Raw genomic sequence first — 16,411 nt, forward strand, 5'->3', positions numbered from 1 at the left:
CTACTTGTATAGCTCCGATTTAATTTCTCAAATTTTACAATCTATTGACTTTAGCAGATGAAAGGTACGACTTAATTAACAAAACAAATGACTAAATATATTTTTTAATACAAAATTTAATAAAATTTTCAACATCCAAATATTCTTCTCCCAAAAAAAAAAATTAATGAATAAAATGATTGGTAATAATAATAAGGGAAGTACTAATTTGATAGTTGCACACTACCGCTACCTTTATATTATATACAAACAATTAAATGAAATAATGAGAGTGACGCAAGTGAAGACGTCATCGTCCGTTGACGTTTCCGAAGTTCAAGTGACGGAGATGACGGAGAAGTTGGGGGACGTCGGAGATAACGGAGGAATACTGAAGATACCATCTCCTGCTCCCATATCCCAAAACCCCATCCAACTTGACGGCGTCAAAGGTACCGTCTCAACCTCATCCTCCATCGTCGTCTCCGACGTATTACTCTCTTCTTCCTCCTCCACTTTAACCCTAGCCGCCTCCTTCTCCTCTTCCGGTGGAGGAGAACTGTTAACCCTCTTTCGTTTCCCTAATACGTCCTCAAAACAAGTTTCGGACGTAGCCCTAATATCGAGAGGAAAATTCAAGATTGCTTTTCTTCCACGCAACTTAAACGCTGCTTGGTCATAAGCTCTTGCAGCTTCCACGGCTGTGTCGTAAGTCCCAAGCCAAATCCTAGAACCCTTTTTGTTTGGATCTCTGATCTCCGCTGCGTATTTACCCCACGGCCTTCGCCTCACTCCCCTGTAGTGCCTCCTCTCTTCCTCCTCTGTTATCTCCGTCTTTGTTGAGACCGTTCTCGGGACGGATAGATTCGGTAAAGGCGGTTTACGTCGGTTAAGAGTCGAGTTCGGTTTAGGGGCTTGATTGGTAAAAAGAGATGGTTCAGTTTCATGAAACGTAAAACCGGAAACTTTGGTTTCATTGGAAGCAAAGTCTGTGAGAAGGTGTTGGCTTATGAATTCGATGGCTAAAGATTCTTGTTTAGTTGCCATATCTTTACTCTTGCTTGATTAAGCAACTATCTTGATGTGTTTTCGTAAATGAGTGGAAGTGGGAAGAAGAGTGACGAGGAATATGGTGATATATAGTACTGCAAGGTGAGAGTAGGTTTAAAACTAAAGAGAGGGTTCGAGGGAGTTTCGTGGATCGGACCGAGAAAGATCATACTACCTTGTCTTGGACTTATTAATCATTTTTCTTTTCTTTCTCTAATAGTATATATATTTCGTCGTTTTTCTTTCTTTTGTTCTTTTGGGTTAAGTGGACTTTTTGTCATTTAAAAGTACTTATCAAGTTATCATGATGACTCCTTTTGTATTTTTAATATGCACAGAGAGTTTTAAAACTTTAAGTTTATATCTACACTGGGATTATTAAGATTTTAATTTTAGTGGAATTAGCTAGTTAATTGAGATGTATTTAAAAATTGAGTTTAATGTATATAGAAAACCTATCAAAAAGTTTTTTTTTTTTTTTAATAGTACCGCCAGCTTCAAAAAGTCTAATTATAGATATATATGTGATATATATTGAAAATTACAGTATAAATTATAAAAGAAGCAGTAACGAAGTGACTTTATTGATATGCAAATACATGCTTTATTTTCCTCTTCTGTTGATACTTGAAAATTTATTTGAAATGCAGGATCAGTACATATTGCAATCCACTTAATCTCAGACATTACTCTTCCGTATGCTTGTAGATATGGTACTGTTCTATACTTCTTCTTTACGAGTTGGACTGGATTAATTTTTTACGAGTTGGCCCTGATAAGTTCTTTACAAAAAGGATATTTTTAAGTATATTGGTTTTTTTATGCTACTCGCAGGTCAGAATAATGGATTTGGAAACTTAAAACTTGGTTGATGAAAATATTAGTTATGATAATTTTTCTATACTACTTCTGCTACTCGCATGTCAGGATAATTCTTTCATGTGAGGTATTCAGCTCACATTCTAAATCTGATTGTACAAGATGGTTTGGATGTGGTTAAAGGAGCTTTGAATACAATTAGAGATATTATTAAATATGTCAAGGGATCTGAGACTAGGGAAAACTTATTTCAAAACAGTATGGAAACAGTTAGAGCATGATTATCGGAGGGTTCAGGCAGGGGTTCAGAGTCTTTTTTTTGAAAAAAATAAATCAAAAGTAGAGAATAAACGTAAGAACTCCCCTTATATAATATACTGTCTCATGGGTTAAGAGACTGATACGTGTCAGCTCTCTGTTGGGCGAACAGAAAATATAAAATGGAAAAAAGAAATTTCTCCGACTGATTTTATTATTTCTCTCTCTCTCTCTCGTTCTCTCGTTCTCTCGCGATTGAAATCTCCGAAACAAGAAAACGGTTTGGAATCAGAAGCTTCATGGGTTTGAATCGAAGGACTGAGAATGGTTTGGATTCAATTGGGAATGGAGAGAAGGCGATTCGATGGGATTGGAGAGAAGAAGATGTCGATTTGGAAGCTACTCGCCAATTGCATGAATCGAGTTTCAGTCGAATAAATTGGTAGAGATTGAAGCAATTGGAATCAAAAGGTACGTTTGTTAGTACAACTGCATGAATCTCAGATTGTTTTATGATTAGGGTTCTTTGTTTTTCGATCTCAATTTAGGGTTTTTTTATGTTAGTTAGAAAATTAGGGATTTGCGTAAGTCTTTTCTCAAGTGATCCTAGATTCTATTTTGAACTCCTGCGGTAATCAAAATCTGGAGTTAATATGATTTTGACTCATATGAACGGCAATCAAAATCTGGATTCATTACAACTTCATCAATCGTCAAAGACTTTTCCTTTCAAGAAGAAGAAGAAGAGGCAGAGCTTTTTAATCAATGGAAGGCGAGATACTCCTCAATGAGAACCTTCTTCTCCGTCCCGTCGAAGCCTCATCACCAGCCGCTGTATCGAAATCGAAATGGACTATTCTTGTACTAGCGCTGATCCTCCTCTCTTGTTTTCACAAATTCTTGTTTTCGAGACCAGTTCTCTGGAACTGAGACTTATATTTGGGTTGACGCCTTCTACTTCTCCGTCGTCACTTTGTGCACTGTCGGTTACGGCGACATTGTCCCGTCAAATCCCACGACCAAGATCTTGACCATCGTTTTGGTATCAGTCTTAAGTGGAAACTTTGTCTAGCGTTCTGCGTCGTCTTTCTCTGCGTCCCGACTGGAACTTGCTTCCTTCACGTTTTCGAGAGGTTGGATTGGTTGGATTCGGTTATCTCGGTTACGACGGTTGGTTATGGAGATAAAGCGTTTAAGACGATTGAAGGAAGGATCTTTGCAGTGTTTTGGCTTCTTCTTTCAGCTATTGCAATGGCTAGTTTGTTTGTTTACTTGGCTGAGATGAAAGTAGATCGTACTGCTGTCATGAAATTGCCCACCAGGTGAAGTTTCTGTTGTGATTAGTGAATCAGAGTTTGTCGTGACTATTTGTGAAAGATAACAACATCGTCATGACTCTTGCCTGGTAACTAAATGATGAAAGTATAGAGATGTAAATGGTTAGTTTTTCTTTTTCATTTCTAGGATAAAATGTATACAACGATGATGATACTCTGTTTTGGCCTATAAAGAAGAAGAAAATATGGTGAATAGAAAGATTACTTGATCGCATTGGTTCTTTATTACTTACTCTTTGAAATCAAACTATAAGTTAAATCGTTATCGAATGTGTTCTTTTTTATACATCTGTGTGCATTATATTTGGCAGTTGGTTCAATATAAAGGTAACTATATGAACATATGAACATAATTTGGTTAGTTGATGACTCACATCAGAGGAAACTTAGTTCATATTAACTTTTCTTAGATAAAGGATTACAATCACAAGATAACTCATATGAACTATGTATAATCAATATACGAAACTTACTGCAACCCATGGCATAACAACGAACCCCCAATTCAAATAGCTCAAATACAAAGTATACATAAACCAGAACACAAAAACAGAGAGAAAGAAAAAAACGAGAGCAGATAATTTGGTTTGCCGGATGAAAATAGAGTAAAAGTTAAGCTTAAGGTTTTTCAAAAATTATTATGTTTTGTATGTTTGAAAATTAATAAAAATGGAATATTTTCTAATTTTATAAAATCTTAAATGTTTACACATTTATACCACTTCTATTCTATTTAAAATTTTAAAAGTTTAAAAAATAATATTTTCAAAAATAAGAGACCCAAAATAAGAACCTACCAATAAAAGAGAAAATTTTATCTAAGAGATCATGAGTTCTTATATTCCAAACAGTACACAATTAATTCATAAAAAATTTAAGAACTCCCCTTATATGAACCCCCCAATAAACTTGCTCTTAGGATTCAATTTGATGCTCTCTAAAGCAATTCAGTTTAAGGATATCTGTCTTATACAAACTTGCAGAATTTGATAAGAATTACAAGTGGTTGCCATCTGATTTGGAATGGGAGAGAGCATAATTGATATGTGAGGTTTTGCAACCGTTTGCTGACCTTATAAAGATGATTTCTAGTTCATCTTACCCAACAACAAACTTGTATTTTATGCAAGTATAATTGTTGGCTGAGACATCATGAAGATTCTAGCTAGTGATCAAATTATTTTGCAAATGGTAGAAGAAATGAGGGAGAAATTTGACAAATATTGGAAACTACTCGTTGAATTTGTTGATTGAATTTCTGGTTCATCCGCTCATTTGACAGCTCTAATGTAAACTACTTGTTGTTTTATATCGCTTCATTGTGAATAAAATAGAGAACATTTCCAATAATTTTAGAAAGTAAGAGGCTTTTAAGAAAAATAAAAATAATAAAGGACTTAGAGAATATACATATATGAATCAAACACACCATATACATATCACCTCTTCATCTCAAGTTCTCAACTACTCAAAGTTGATACAGTTTCTAAGTTTTCAAATTGCATTTAGCTATGTCGGCCAAAACCGATCACATACGATTTTAGGAAATATCTTAAAATTGATTCAGAACAATTTCAAACAAAATGCATACACTACTCACAATAGCCTGTGTAGCACGTAGACATGCAATGGTACTAAACATAATTACGGGAAGGTGGGCGCTAGCGGGGAGGTGGGCTCTTGCAGACAGCCGCACATTCTCGTTTATTAAGATGACATGTCTTCGGATCTCCGAAACAGCAAAAACACATTTTTTGATTCATGTCTTTTGGACATAATATACGAATACACAATGATGGCCTTAACCGCTGCAGGCTCGCTTCAGAACCCTGTGCGTTTCCAACTATAACCAAACAGATCGAAAAACAAGAATTAGAATTTAGAAATATGATTACAATCGATGCTGATGATGAATGATTAGTTATATATATTCACATACATTCATGTAGAGGAACGAGGGAAATCATGAAGAGGCAAAAAATAGCAAAATGTGATGATGACATTGTTGTGTTATTCTTCTTCTCAAAAACACAGAAACGTTGTTTGCTATTTGATGGTCGAAATTCTCACAAGCAATATGAATTTATATATATATATATATTTTTTTTTTTGAACAAGCAATATGAATTTATATAGTACTAATTACGTATACGGTATACGTAGTGCATGTCTCTCGTATGGTGATCCACAAAAAACGGTTAGAATTGTTTTACTAGTTTCTTTCATATTCCCTTTTTTTATTTGTGCACAAACTTATTTCCTTTGTAATAAAATTGTTGATTATCCTCTTTTTTTTTTTTTTTTTTTTTTTTTTTTTTTTTTTTTTTTCTTAGAGAGAGTTGTTCAAGGAAACCGTTAATTTCGAGCTTTTTCCGATCTCCCATCATGGTCCATGGATACTAATTTTTTTTATCATTAATTATTTTTTCCTCAAATACATTATTAATAACCAGAAGTATTATCATTAATCGGACCTCTAAAGGCTCTAAAACCATTAGCAGAATGGTCGACAAGAATTAATGAATAATCATATAGTACCAAACAATTATAATTTATGGTTGCAAAAATTGTAGGAAACTAGTTGTTCCAAAACAAAAAAAAAAAATGTAGGAAACTAATTAAAAAATACAATGGAATAACTACAAATTTGAATGTTGAATTTGTTTCATCCAAGAAATGAAGTTGAAATTTGACCATTATAACTAAAGAAGCGACCAGGGTCAACGCCATTTAGGCAATGGCTAAAATAATAATTATTTCGTTGGATCGACGAAGGAGCTCACACATCAACTTGCCAAAATTAATATTTTATTAGTATAATACAGAATCAATTAACACAAAGGTCCTTTTATTAATCCCTGTTAGAAGAAAAATAAACGAACGAGGCAAATTAAATGTGAACAAAAAACAAAAGCAACTTAACTTGGCGTGACGTAGAGCAACTTCACTCACAAAGGTGTCAGTTACATGCATGGACAATACTCTCTTCAGACACATGCGTCGTACACGTAGACTCTTTATACAGAATCAGAGTCTTAACAAAATTTCTCTACTGCCAAATGCATTTCTTCGACACGAAAGACAAACCGCCTCTTTACGCCGGTATAGGCGCCGTATCCCTTATGATCCTCACCGGTTTAGCCTTCACCGGCATGGCCGTGGCTCTAGCCGTTATGATGCCGGTTTTTGTGGTTCTTACTTCTTAGTCCGATTCTCGTACCGGCAGTTATCACTTCAACTGTCTTGGCTACAGGTTTCTTAGCTTCTAGTAGCCTCGGAGCATCCGGAATCGCCCTCCTTGTCTGGCTCTACAAGTAATTACTTAAGTAATCAAGATTCTTACATCGCTAAAGTAATTAATTAACTCTTGCTATATATAATGGTTTAATCGTACCATTCGGTTTCAAGAAAAGCTCACAATGCATGATAGATACATATTAGAAATTGTTCATGCAATTTTTATATACGTGACGGTGACCACATTCCTATATACATATCACAATTTGTTTTTGTTTTTTTTTTTTGTTATGTTTGTAAACATTACGTGTATATGAGACGGTGTTTGTATACATATCACAATTTTTTTTTTTAAATAGTACCGCCAGCTTCAAAAGTCTAATTAAGCATATATATATGATATATTTAAAATTACTGTATAATGCATGTAAACTACACGTTGTTTTATATGCCTTCATTGTGAGTAAAATAGAGAACAGTTCCAATAATTTTAGAAAGTAAAAGGCTTAAAAAAATAACAATAATAATAATAAAGGACTTAGAGAATATACATATATGAATCAAACAGACCATATACATATTACCTCTTCATCTCAAGTTCTCAACTAGTCAAAGTTGATACAGTTTCTAAGTTTTCAAATTGCATTTAGCTATTTCGGCCAAAACCGATCACATACGATTTTAGGAAATATCTTAAAATTGATTCAGAACCATTTCAAACAAAATGCATACACTACTCACAATAGTGTAGCACGTAGACATGCAATGGTACTACACATAATTACGGGAAGGTGGGCGCTAGCGGGGAGGTGGGCGAGGTGGGCGCTTGCAGACAGCCGCACATTCTCGTTTATTAAGATGACATGTCTTCGGCACTCCGGCACAGCAAAAACACCATTTTTGATTTTTGTTTTTTGCACATAATACACGCATACACATTGATGGATCTAACCGCTGCAGGCTCGCTTCAGAATCCTGTGCGTTTCCAACTATAACCAAACATATCGAAAAACAAGAATTAGAATTTAGAAATATGATTACAATCGATGATGATGATGAATGATTAGTTATATATTATACACATACATTCATGTAGAGGAACGAGGGAAATCATGAAGAGGCAAAGGATAGCAAAATGTGATGATGACGACATTGTTGTGATATTCTTCTTCGCAAAAACACAGAAAAGTTGTTTGCTATTTGATGGTCGAAATTGTCACAAGCAATATGAATTTATATAGTACTAAATACTAATTACGTATACGTATACGTGGTGCATGTCTCTCGTATGGTGATCCAAAAAACTTATTCCCTTTTTTTTTTGTGCACAAACTTATTTCCTTTATAATAAACTTGTTGATTAACCTTTTTTTTTGTATTTTTTCTTTTCTTTTTCCTTTTAGAGAGTTGTTCATCTCCCATCATGGATACTAATTTTTGTTTTAATCATTAATTCTTTTTTCCTCAAAGACATTATTAATAAGCAGAAGTATTATCATTAATCGGACCTCTAAAGGCTCTAAAACCATTAGAAGAATGGTCGACAAGAATGAATGAATAATCATCCAGTACCAAACAATTATAATTTATGGCCGGTTGCAAAAATTGTAGGAAACTCGTTGTTAAAAAAAAAAAATATATTGTAGGAAACTAATTAAAATACAATGGAATAACTACAAATTTGCTAAAATATTTATTATTTCATTCGATCGACGAAGGACGGAAGGAGCTCACACATCAACTTGCCAAAATTAATACTATTATTTTATCTATACTAGTATTTTTGCAGTAATTTTTGCTTAAAAATATTTTTTGGAAAGTTTTTACATTGAATGCTATTTAATACTTATATTCATATCCAAACAAGTTTAGTTAATTTTCTCTACTAACCTTATAACCAAACACAGTTAAAATATTTTAAATATCATTATATATATGATGTTCTATAATTAATATAGATATTTAGAAGATTTATTTCAAATTATAAAAAAAACATTCTCCTATCATCTTTTTTTTTTATTATTTTAAAATTTAAATGTAGTGAATCATCGTATAATACATAAAGTTAATAAAAAGTGTATTTTTCCTGCATATATTGTGATTTGAATTTTTTAAACAAACATATATTACTCAATTAATATAAAAAGTGTATGTGACATACATATATAGTAAATTTACTGTATATAGTAAATTATAAAATTTTAAGATGTTTATAATTTATAACTGATATATCTAAACTTAAAAGTTTAAAATTATAAATATTTAACCATATTAATATTTCAAAATTACACAAACAAGTTATACTACATGACGGATTATATGACATTACAAGATTGAATTGATACTACTAAAAAATAAACTATCAGTAATATGATAATCCAATACGGGTTAAATCCTCATTTTAATGTTTTAACAACACCAATATAAATATGTCGAATCAAACTGATTTGATTAAGATTGTAGAAAACAAAAATTATTGTGCGGTATACCACGGTTTATATATTAAATCACTAAAACTAACAAAAAAATATTAGCAAAATTAGTTTTAAAATAGTACATTAACAAATTTTTTTTTTTTAAAACGTTACCCTGTGGTACCGCGGGTCATAATCTATAATCTAGTTAGTATAATACAGAATTAATCAACACAAATCAAGGTCCTTTTATTATTCCTGTTAGAAGAAAAATAAACGAACGAGGCAAATTAAATGTGAACAAAAACAAAAGCAGCTTAACTTGGCGTGACGTAGAGCAACTTCACTCACAAAGGTGTCAGTTACATGCATGGACAATACTCTCTTCAGACACATGCGTCGTACACGTCGACTCTTTATACAGAATCAGAGTCTTAACAAAATTTCCCTACTGCCAAATGCATTTCTTCGACACGAAAGACAAACCGCCTCTTTACGCCGGTATAGCCGCTGTATCCCTTATGATCCTCACCAGTTTAATCTTCACCGGCATGGCCGTGGTTCTAGCTGTTATGATGCCGGTTTTTGTGGTTCTTAGTCCGTTTCTCGTACCGGCAGTTATCACTTCAAGTGTCTTGGCTACGGTATTCTTAGCTTCTGGTAGCCTCGGAGCATACGGAATCGCCCTCCTTGTCTGGCTCTACAAGTAAATTACTTAAGTAATCAAGATTTTTACCTCAAAAAAGTAATTAATTGTCTCTTGTTATAATGGTTTAGTCGTACCATTCGGTTTCAAGAAAAGCTCACATAATGCATGATAGATACATATCAGAAATTGTTCATGCAATTTTTATATACGTGACCACATTCCTATATATACATATCACAATTTGTTTTTGTTTTTTTTTTTTGTTATGTTTGTAAACATTAAGTGTATATGAGACAGTGTGATTGACACTTAGGAAAAAAGAGCATTCAACAAGTACTTTGCATTCGCAAGGAGTTAGGCCTGAGAGGGCTAACAAGCTGGCAGGAGGTGACAAGTGGTCAGGAGGAGATAGTCCGTTGGAGAAAGATAAGCCGTCGGATGAAGATAAGCTGCCGGGAAGAGATATGCCATTGATGGAAGACAAGCTGTTGGGAGAGGAAGATAAACCGCCGGGAAAAGATAAGCCGGCGGAGGTAGATAAACCGCCACAAATAGAGAAATCGAACGAAGGAGCTAAGCCGGCAGCAGAAGATAAACCACTCGAAGGAGTTAAGCATGCGTCAATCCCTGAGATATCAAAGGTGCTATATATGTGATATTTTTTCCATTTTTTTTATAACATTTAGAAATTGCAGGGAAAAAGAAATGTGTGCATATCAAAATTAAACTCTGTGCTACTCTAATTCTCCCTTTATAAATTGATGGTAGCTTATGGTGGTGGAGCAAAAACCACTTGTCCCCAAGTGTTACGGCCCAAGTACTTCTACTAAAAGGTCTCATCAATTTCGATTCGCCATGGATGCTAAAAGAGCACGATCTATTTTTATGAAAGAGTACCAAAAAGCTCCTCGTGTAGGAGCTTTTGCATATAAATACTTTACCTCTCGTGACAAAAAAATATGTAAACCATATTCATATATGACATTTGGGACTTGGGAGGTTATTTAAAGGGTACCAACGTTATATACAGATTAAAAGAGTCCAAACGTAAATTTATTATTTAGAAAGGTATTACCGTATTAAGGTGTTTTGTTTTGATAGTCGTAAAATTTCCGTTTTGAAAACACATCAAGACATGTGGCTTCTCTCGATTTGTCAGATTACTTGTGTTTTTAAAAAAAAATCTTTTTAGAAAATTAAACTAATCCCACCGTAGATTTGTAAGATCAACACACACTGATCGCAATAAACAAATTATTAACATTACCAAAAAAAACAAATTATTAATTTTTTTCTTAACAAAGAAGTTTCCCTGATTAAAGAAAGGAGGACTTTGTATTCCTACATTGATACACATTTCCAAATATACAATTTGAACTTAATGCGTTTAGGCTTGACCATACATGAATTAATATATCATTAAACAATACTCAAATTCATCGTAAAATTCAATAATTTTGTTAATCAAATTTTTTTTCATATTGTTTGAGATTAAGGAAACCACTGACATGTATATTATGTATATATGTAAATTTTCGGTGAAAAATTAAATATGAGATATTAACTAACATGGATTAAGATAAAAGTAAGTAAATTCCAACTGCATAAGGATTAGGATTGATATTGATAAAAATATAGGTAACTTTAGGAAACAAATTAAATAAAAAAAATTATCGAATATACGATTTAATATCTCACCTAAATACCCGGGGATTAATAATAAATGTTTAGCTGGAAACACAATCTAACGGCTGAAATCTCCCCGAATCCTATCTTAAGAAAATCTTAACCATTGATTATTGATCTTACTCTGATTTTGCTGGATTTTTTCCTTTTAAATAATTCTGGTAAAAAAAAAACTTCCAAAATAAAAAGAAGATAAATAAGGAAACGCTTTATCTCTTAAGGAAAATATAAAAAAGTAAAAAATAAAAAACCACCAAGGACATTCACAAAAAGAAAACAGCTCACGTATATCCGGATATATATCATATATATATTAACTCGGAGAGAGATTAAGATATAAATACAATTAGCCAGAGACCTAAAGATTCCCAATTTCTTGTGATCAATCGTATTTAGAAAAGAAAGAGAGATATGGTGAAGGAGACGGTGACGACGGCGAAGACTTGTTCTCACTGTGGTCACAATGGCCATAACGCACGTACTTGTCTAAGCGGTGTTAATAAGGGAAGCGTTAAACTGTTCGGCGTTAACATATCTTCTGATCCGATTAGGCCGCCTGAGGTTACGGCGTTAAGGAAGAGTCTTAGTTTGGGAAACCTAGATGCTCTTCTCGCTAACGAGGATAGTAACGGTAGCGGTGATCCAATCGCCGCCGTTGAAGATACAGGTTACCATTCCGACGGTCAGATTCAATCCAAGAAGTCCAAAACCGCTCATGACAAGAAAAAGGGTAAATTTTTTTCTTTAATTTTAAACGATAGTTTTAATTTCATGAAACTATAATATAATCGTAATTGTTACAAAAAAATAGGGAAGCCATGGACGGAAGAAGAACATCGTAATTTCTTAATCGGGTTGAACAAACTTGGAAAAGGAGATTGGAGAGGAATCGCAAAGAGTTACGTCACGACGAGAACACCGACACAAGTGGCGAGTCATGCTCAGAAATATTTTATTAGGTTAAACGTTAACGACAAGAGAAAAAGACGTGCTAGTCTCTTTGACATCTCTCTCGAAGATCAGGTTTGCCTTGCTTCTCAAGTAATTCGTTAGACGAAGTCAATTGTTTATTTTTAGGGTTTTAATTTTTTTTTTTGGTTTGATTGAACTGAAGGAGAAAGAGAGAAACTCTCAAGGTGCATCAACATCGTCTTCCAAGACTCTGACTAACCAATTAGTAACCGGATCTCAACAACCGGTGATGCAAGCAGGTCAGACTCAAACCGAGATTTCGAACAGGTTTCAGAATCTGTCGATGGAGTTAATGCCAGTCTACCAAACCGTACCAGGACCACCTTACTACAACTTCGCACCTTTTATGATCCATCCAATGTACTACGCCAATCCTGAACAGATTAGGTTTGTTCACCCTTCTGGTATACCTGTACCAAGGCATGTACCGATGGGTATACCTCAATCTCAGCCGAATGAAGCTTCTAATATGATGACAAAGAACGACGGTTTGGAACTTGGTATCGGTTTGCCTCCACAAGCTACCGGAGCAACTGACATGACGGGTAATGGTGTCATTCCTGTAAAATGAAATCACACTTGGAAAGAAAAAAAAAACAGAAATTGAGCATATGATATAGGTATATTTCATTTTTGGTTACGAGTTTTTATTTGAATATATATCTATATTCAGGAGTTTTGTCGCCGGATTATGTACAATTTTTTTTTATCAGAATAGATTTTAGAAAAGTTACTTATTAGATTTAATTTAAATTTACCTGCCCCTTTATTAACCAAAAACAGAAGAAAAAGCAAAAACAAAATCATAGTCTTGGTAAAGTTTGCAGATTAAAATAAAATTTTCATCCCAAAAAAAAAAAAGATTGGTGCAATTAAAATAGTATTATTTAAAAGCCTTTGATCAATTTTCTTGAACCACGTCTGGTCCGATCATTGAGGTTTGGTTTGTCTGTATCTCCGAGTTCTAAGGTGGCGCCCAAGAAACCAGTTTGAGTTCCATCGCTGTCATTATCGATGTCTCCTTCGATTGTCAATCCTTCAATCCTAGCCGCTATAGATTCTTCTCTCATCCCAACATCCACCACATCTACAAAAATAGTAATTTTATTTATTTTGTGAGTTATGATGACTTTATATATGAAGCTTAAAATTGACAAACTATATACCTTATGCACTATGCAGTATACGTTCAACAATTGTTTTTTTTTGCTAATCAAAGCCATCCTTACGTTTGGAAAATATATATATTTTTTACTATAACATGTGTAAACGCAAAGGGAAAAAAATGGAATTCTGCCATTCCAATTGAGATTTGCATTTATAATTAACCCAAAATATGTTAAAGATACTATTTACCAGTGTTTCATTTGGAAACAAATTATCTTATAAAATGTAGATGCACTAGAAAGAAAGAAAAAACACATTTGAAATCTAGTCAAATTCTATGTTTTAAAGATTAGATTCATTTTGAATATATTAATTTGAAGATGATTCCATGGTTAAAGCAACAATATGCATTTTGTTTTCCTTTCACTTTAAAATCCTGACATGGGTTGATGAGCACAAGCATGCTTTTGGCTCTCAAAATTATATGTGTATTAGTGTGAATACCTGGATTTGAGAAGAGCCAAAGTACGAGAGCGCATGCAAGGAGAACAAAAGGAATGATGTGAATAGCTTTTTCTGCAAATTTTGTACGTGACTTTTCATTCTTAATCATTTCATCCGGTGGATTATTGTAGGAAGGTAGTTCGTTCTCGTCAAGAGGACCAATCACCGAGCCCATCCACAATCCTTTAGGCGGTGCGGATGAGTAATCTTCTGTCACTCTATTCCAGCTTGTGGATCTATACATTTTGATTTTTTTTTCTTTGATTGTGATAAGTGTGTTACAAAACTCTTTAAAAACAAATATATTTTGTAAGATTGTTTGTGAAGAGCTTGCTCAGTTTATTTGTTATATTTTTAGTAATTCGTTAGTTAAATTTGTGTTTTTTTTGAAGGAAAAAGAAAAAAACAATTTCCGGATTTGATTGCAAATTTAGAGCCTATGGTTTTGGTATATATGGTTCTGATATAATGACTTTGTCAAATCGTTGAATTGAAATTCTCACTCGTCTCTTCGTTTCAGAGTGAAAAAAAAAACAATTTCTTTTTAGATTCTTTTTATTTCCATGACTATTTTACAAATTCATCGACAAATATTTTATTATTTTTGTATCCGCCTAAGGTGTTAGCAAACGCAAACGCAAACGCAAACGCAAACGTAAACGCGAATTTTACTACCGTCATGATAAAAAATTGTTCCGCAGGATGAGCCGACGTTTCCTCCTCACCACTCTCCTCTGTTTCTCTCTGTCTCTGTTTCTACAAGATATCTCCATGAACATACTAAACAAGCTCGGTATAGGATCAAGTAAACAAACCAGCATGGATCATCCTTCACCAATCGCACAAGGTCCCGACGACGATGCTCCGGCGCCGGGAAACCAGTTTGCTCAATTCGGCGCCGGTTGTTTCTGGAGCGTGGAATTAGCGTACCAGAGAGTTACAGGAGTGACTCAAACAGAGGTTGGCTATTCTCAAGGGATCACTCACAACCCTTCTTACGAAGATGCTTGTTCAGGCACCACGAATCATACTGAGGTGGTTCGTGTTCAGTATGATCCAAAAGTGTGTAGTTATGAGTCGCTGCTTGATTTGTTCTGGTCTAGACATGATCCCACCACTTTGAATCGTCAGGTAACTAACTAAAGTCTTGATCTTTTTCATGTCTGGATTTTGTTAGAAGAACTTGTGATTTTGGAGATTGAGGAAGATTTTGTTTTTTTTAGGGTTTTTTTTAGGGCTCTGCTTCTGTGAAATTGAGATGGTTATCTGAAAACTTGATCTTCTCTAGGGCTTTATTGAATATGAGCCCTAATTAGATTGAGGTCTAAGTTTGGATTCGTTTCATCTTTTGGGTTTGATGTTTGAAGCTATCATCTCTTTGATGTATACACTTCTAAGTTGGTAGCTAACTTCATACTTCTCTAGACTAAAGAAGCTACCTTGTTATGGACGCTATTAGTTTGTTATAGTGAAATATCTCAATGTTATTAACCTTCTTATTGGAGACAGTTTCTTGAGTATAAGACTTCTTTCTCTGAAACTGAGTCAGACGATACATAAACTGATGCCTATAGCACTCTCTATATCTACTAAGCTTTCTGCTTTCATACTCTTGTTCGGTTTAGCCATTTCTGTTTTCTGCAAAGCTTATGAGTCGACATTTTAATGGTTACATCTTTACCTTATCAGGGAAACGATGTGGGAACCCAATACAGATCAGGGATATATTTCTACAACTCCGAGCAAGAGAAACTAGCACGCGAGTCACTGGAGCGTCACCAGCAACAAGTTGATAGAAAGATTGTGACAGAGATATTACCGGCTAAGAAATTTTACAGAGCCGAGGAACATAACCAGCAATACTTGTCTAAAGGAGGGAGGTTTGGTCTTAAGCAATCCTCTGCGAAAGGCTGCAACGACCCAATCCGCTGCTATGGCTAAAAAAGCCTTGCTTCTACACAAAAAAAAAGCAGAGGATGCTTCTACTTATCTATTATAGACTATAGATGTTGTGTTTTAGAGATTGCAATTATGTGTCTTGTTCTTGTTCATAAAACATTCTGAGTGTTTCAAATCGCTTAGATTGTTCATCTTGTGTTATATTTGTCCCTTTTATTAAAAAAAAAACAGTTGGTGTAAAAAAAGGAAGAGTCATTTGAATTCAAAGGTTAATTCTTTATCGCTGGTGATATTAACACTTTATTTCTGCGATGATCTTATCTTAAACATTGTGTTAATGGTGGTGGATAAACCTTTTAAGCTATCAGCCATTTTATTGGATGAAAAAAATTATACTTAATTGTATGTTTTTTTTGGATTTAATTCAATAATGTCTCAACTTGAGACATATTCTCAAGTCTCAACTAATACGAATAAGTTGATTATAAACTAAAAGTAAG

General features: G+C 34.0%; 4 protein-coding genes and 2 pseudogenes across 5 annotated transcripts; 4 read left to right on the forward strand and 2 right to left on the reverse strand.

The window, feature by feature from the left end:
- Positions 1 to 75: 75 nt before the first annotated feature.
- LOC104739001 (ethylene-responsive transcription factor ERF104) lies at positions 76 to 1,437 on the reverse strand. The gene has a single exon (XM_010459236.3). It carries the CDS (start codon positions 1,024 to 1,026, stop codon positions 316 to 318), a length of 711 nt encoding a protein of 236 aa, XP_010457538.2. The 5' UTR covers positions 1,027 to 1,437; the 3' UTR covers positions 76 to 315.
- Positions 1,438 to 2,867: 1,430 nt separating this feature from the next.
- On the forward strand, positions 2,868 to 3,521 carry LOC147949302 (two-pore potassium channel 4 pseudogene; annotated as a pseudogene).
- A 6,031-nt stretch (positions 3,522 to 9,552) lies between these two features.
- LOC104739011 (uncharacterized) lies at positions 9,553 to 10,772 on the forward strand (annotated as a pseudogene). The gene is made up of 3 exons (XR_015571381.1): positions 9,553 to 9,800; positions 10,057 to 10,384; positions 10,512 to 10,772. The product of XR_015571381.1 is annotated as an uncharacterized LOC104739011 (transcript).
- Positions 10,773 to 11,770: 998 nt separating this feature from the next.
- On the forward strand, positions 11,771 to 13,139 carry LOC104739021 (putative transcription factor At5g61620). Its single transcript, XM_087472814.1, has 3 exons — positions 11,771 to 12,159; positions 12,241 to 12,452; positions 12,544 to 13,139. Exons 1-3 carry the CDS (start codon positions 11,841 to 11,843, stop codon positions 12,970 to 12,972), a joined length of 960 nt encoding a protein of 319 aa, XP_087328940.1. The 5' UTR covers positions 11,771 to 11,840; the 3' UTR covers positions 12,973 to 13,139.
- A 4-nt stretch (positions 13,140 to 13,143) lies between these two features.
- LOC104739029 (uncharacterized) lies at positions 13,144 to 14,356 on the reverse strand. Its single transcript, XM_010459269.2, has 2 exons — positions 14,013 to 14,356; positions 13,144 to 13,488 (listed from the first exon to the last, which is right to left on the reverse strand). The coding sequence occupies exons 1-2, from the start codon at positions 14,254 to 14,256 to the stop codon at positions 13,289 to 13,291; spliced, it is 444 nt and encodes a 147-aa protein (XP_010457571.1). The 5' UTR covers positions 14,257 to 14,356; the 3' UTR covers positions 13,144 to 13,288.
- Positions 14,357 to 14,594: 238 nt separating this feature from the next.
- LOC104739038 (peptide methionine sulfoxide reductase A1) lies at positions 14,595 to 16,191 on the forward strand. Its single transcript, XM_010459281.3, has 2 exons — positions 14,595 to 15,143; positions 15,702 to 16,191. The coding sequence occupies exons 1-2, from the start codon at positions 14,715 to 14,717 to the stop codon at positions 15,951 to 15,953; spliced, it is 681 nt and encodes a 226-aa protein (XP_010457583.1). The 5' UTR covers positions 14,595 to 14,714; the 3' UTR covers positions 15,954 to 16,191.
- The last annotated feature ends 220 nt before the right edge of the window (positions 16,192 to 16,411 follow it).

Source organism: Camelina sativa, chromosome 2 (assembly GCF_030686135.1).
Source record: "Camelina sativa cultivar CO46 ecotype springtype chromosome 2, ASM3068613v1".
NCBI lineage: Eukaryota > Viridiplantae > Streptophyta > Magnoliopsida > Brassicales > Brassicaceae > Camelina > Camelina sativa.

Bases quoted from the DNA above. Each gene is read 5' to 3' on its own strand.
- LOC104739001 (XM_010459236.3), bottom strand. From the start codon at position 1,026: ATGGCAACTAAACAAGAATCTTTAGCCATCGAATTCATAAGCCAACAC.
- LOC104739021 (XM_087472814.1), top strand. From the start codon at position 11,841: ATGGTGAAGGAGACGGTGACGACGGCGAAGACTTGTTCTCACTGTGGT. The intron at 12,160-12,240 runs GTAAATTTTTTT...ACAAAAAAATAG, and splicing joins CGCTCATGACAAGAAAAAGG to GGAAGCCATGGACGGAAGAA. The intron at 12,453-12,543 runs GTTTGCCTTGCT...ATTGAACTGAAG, and splicing joins ACATCTCTCTCGAAGATCAG to GAGAAAGAGAGAAACTCTCA.
- LOC104739029 (XM_010459269.2), bottom strand. From the start codon at position 14,256: ATGTATAGATCCACAAGCTGGAATAGAGTGACAGAAGATTACTCATCC. The intron at 13,489-14,012 runs GTATTCACACTA...CTATTTTTGTAG, and splicing joins TTGGCTCTTCTCAAATCCAG to ATGTGGTGGATGTTGGGATG.
- LOC104739038 (XM_010459281.3), top strand. From the start codon at position 14,715: ATGAGCCGACGTTTCCTCCTCACCACTCTCCTCTGTTTCTCTCTGTCT. The intron at 15,144-15,701 runs GTAACTAACTAA...TTACCTTATCAG, and splicing joins CCACCACTTTGAATCGTCAG to GGAAACGATGTGGGAACCCA.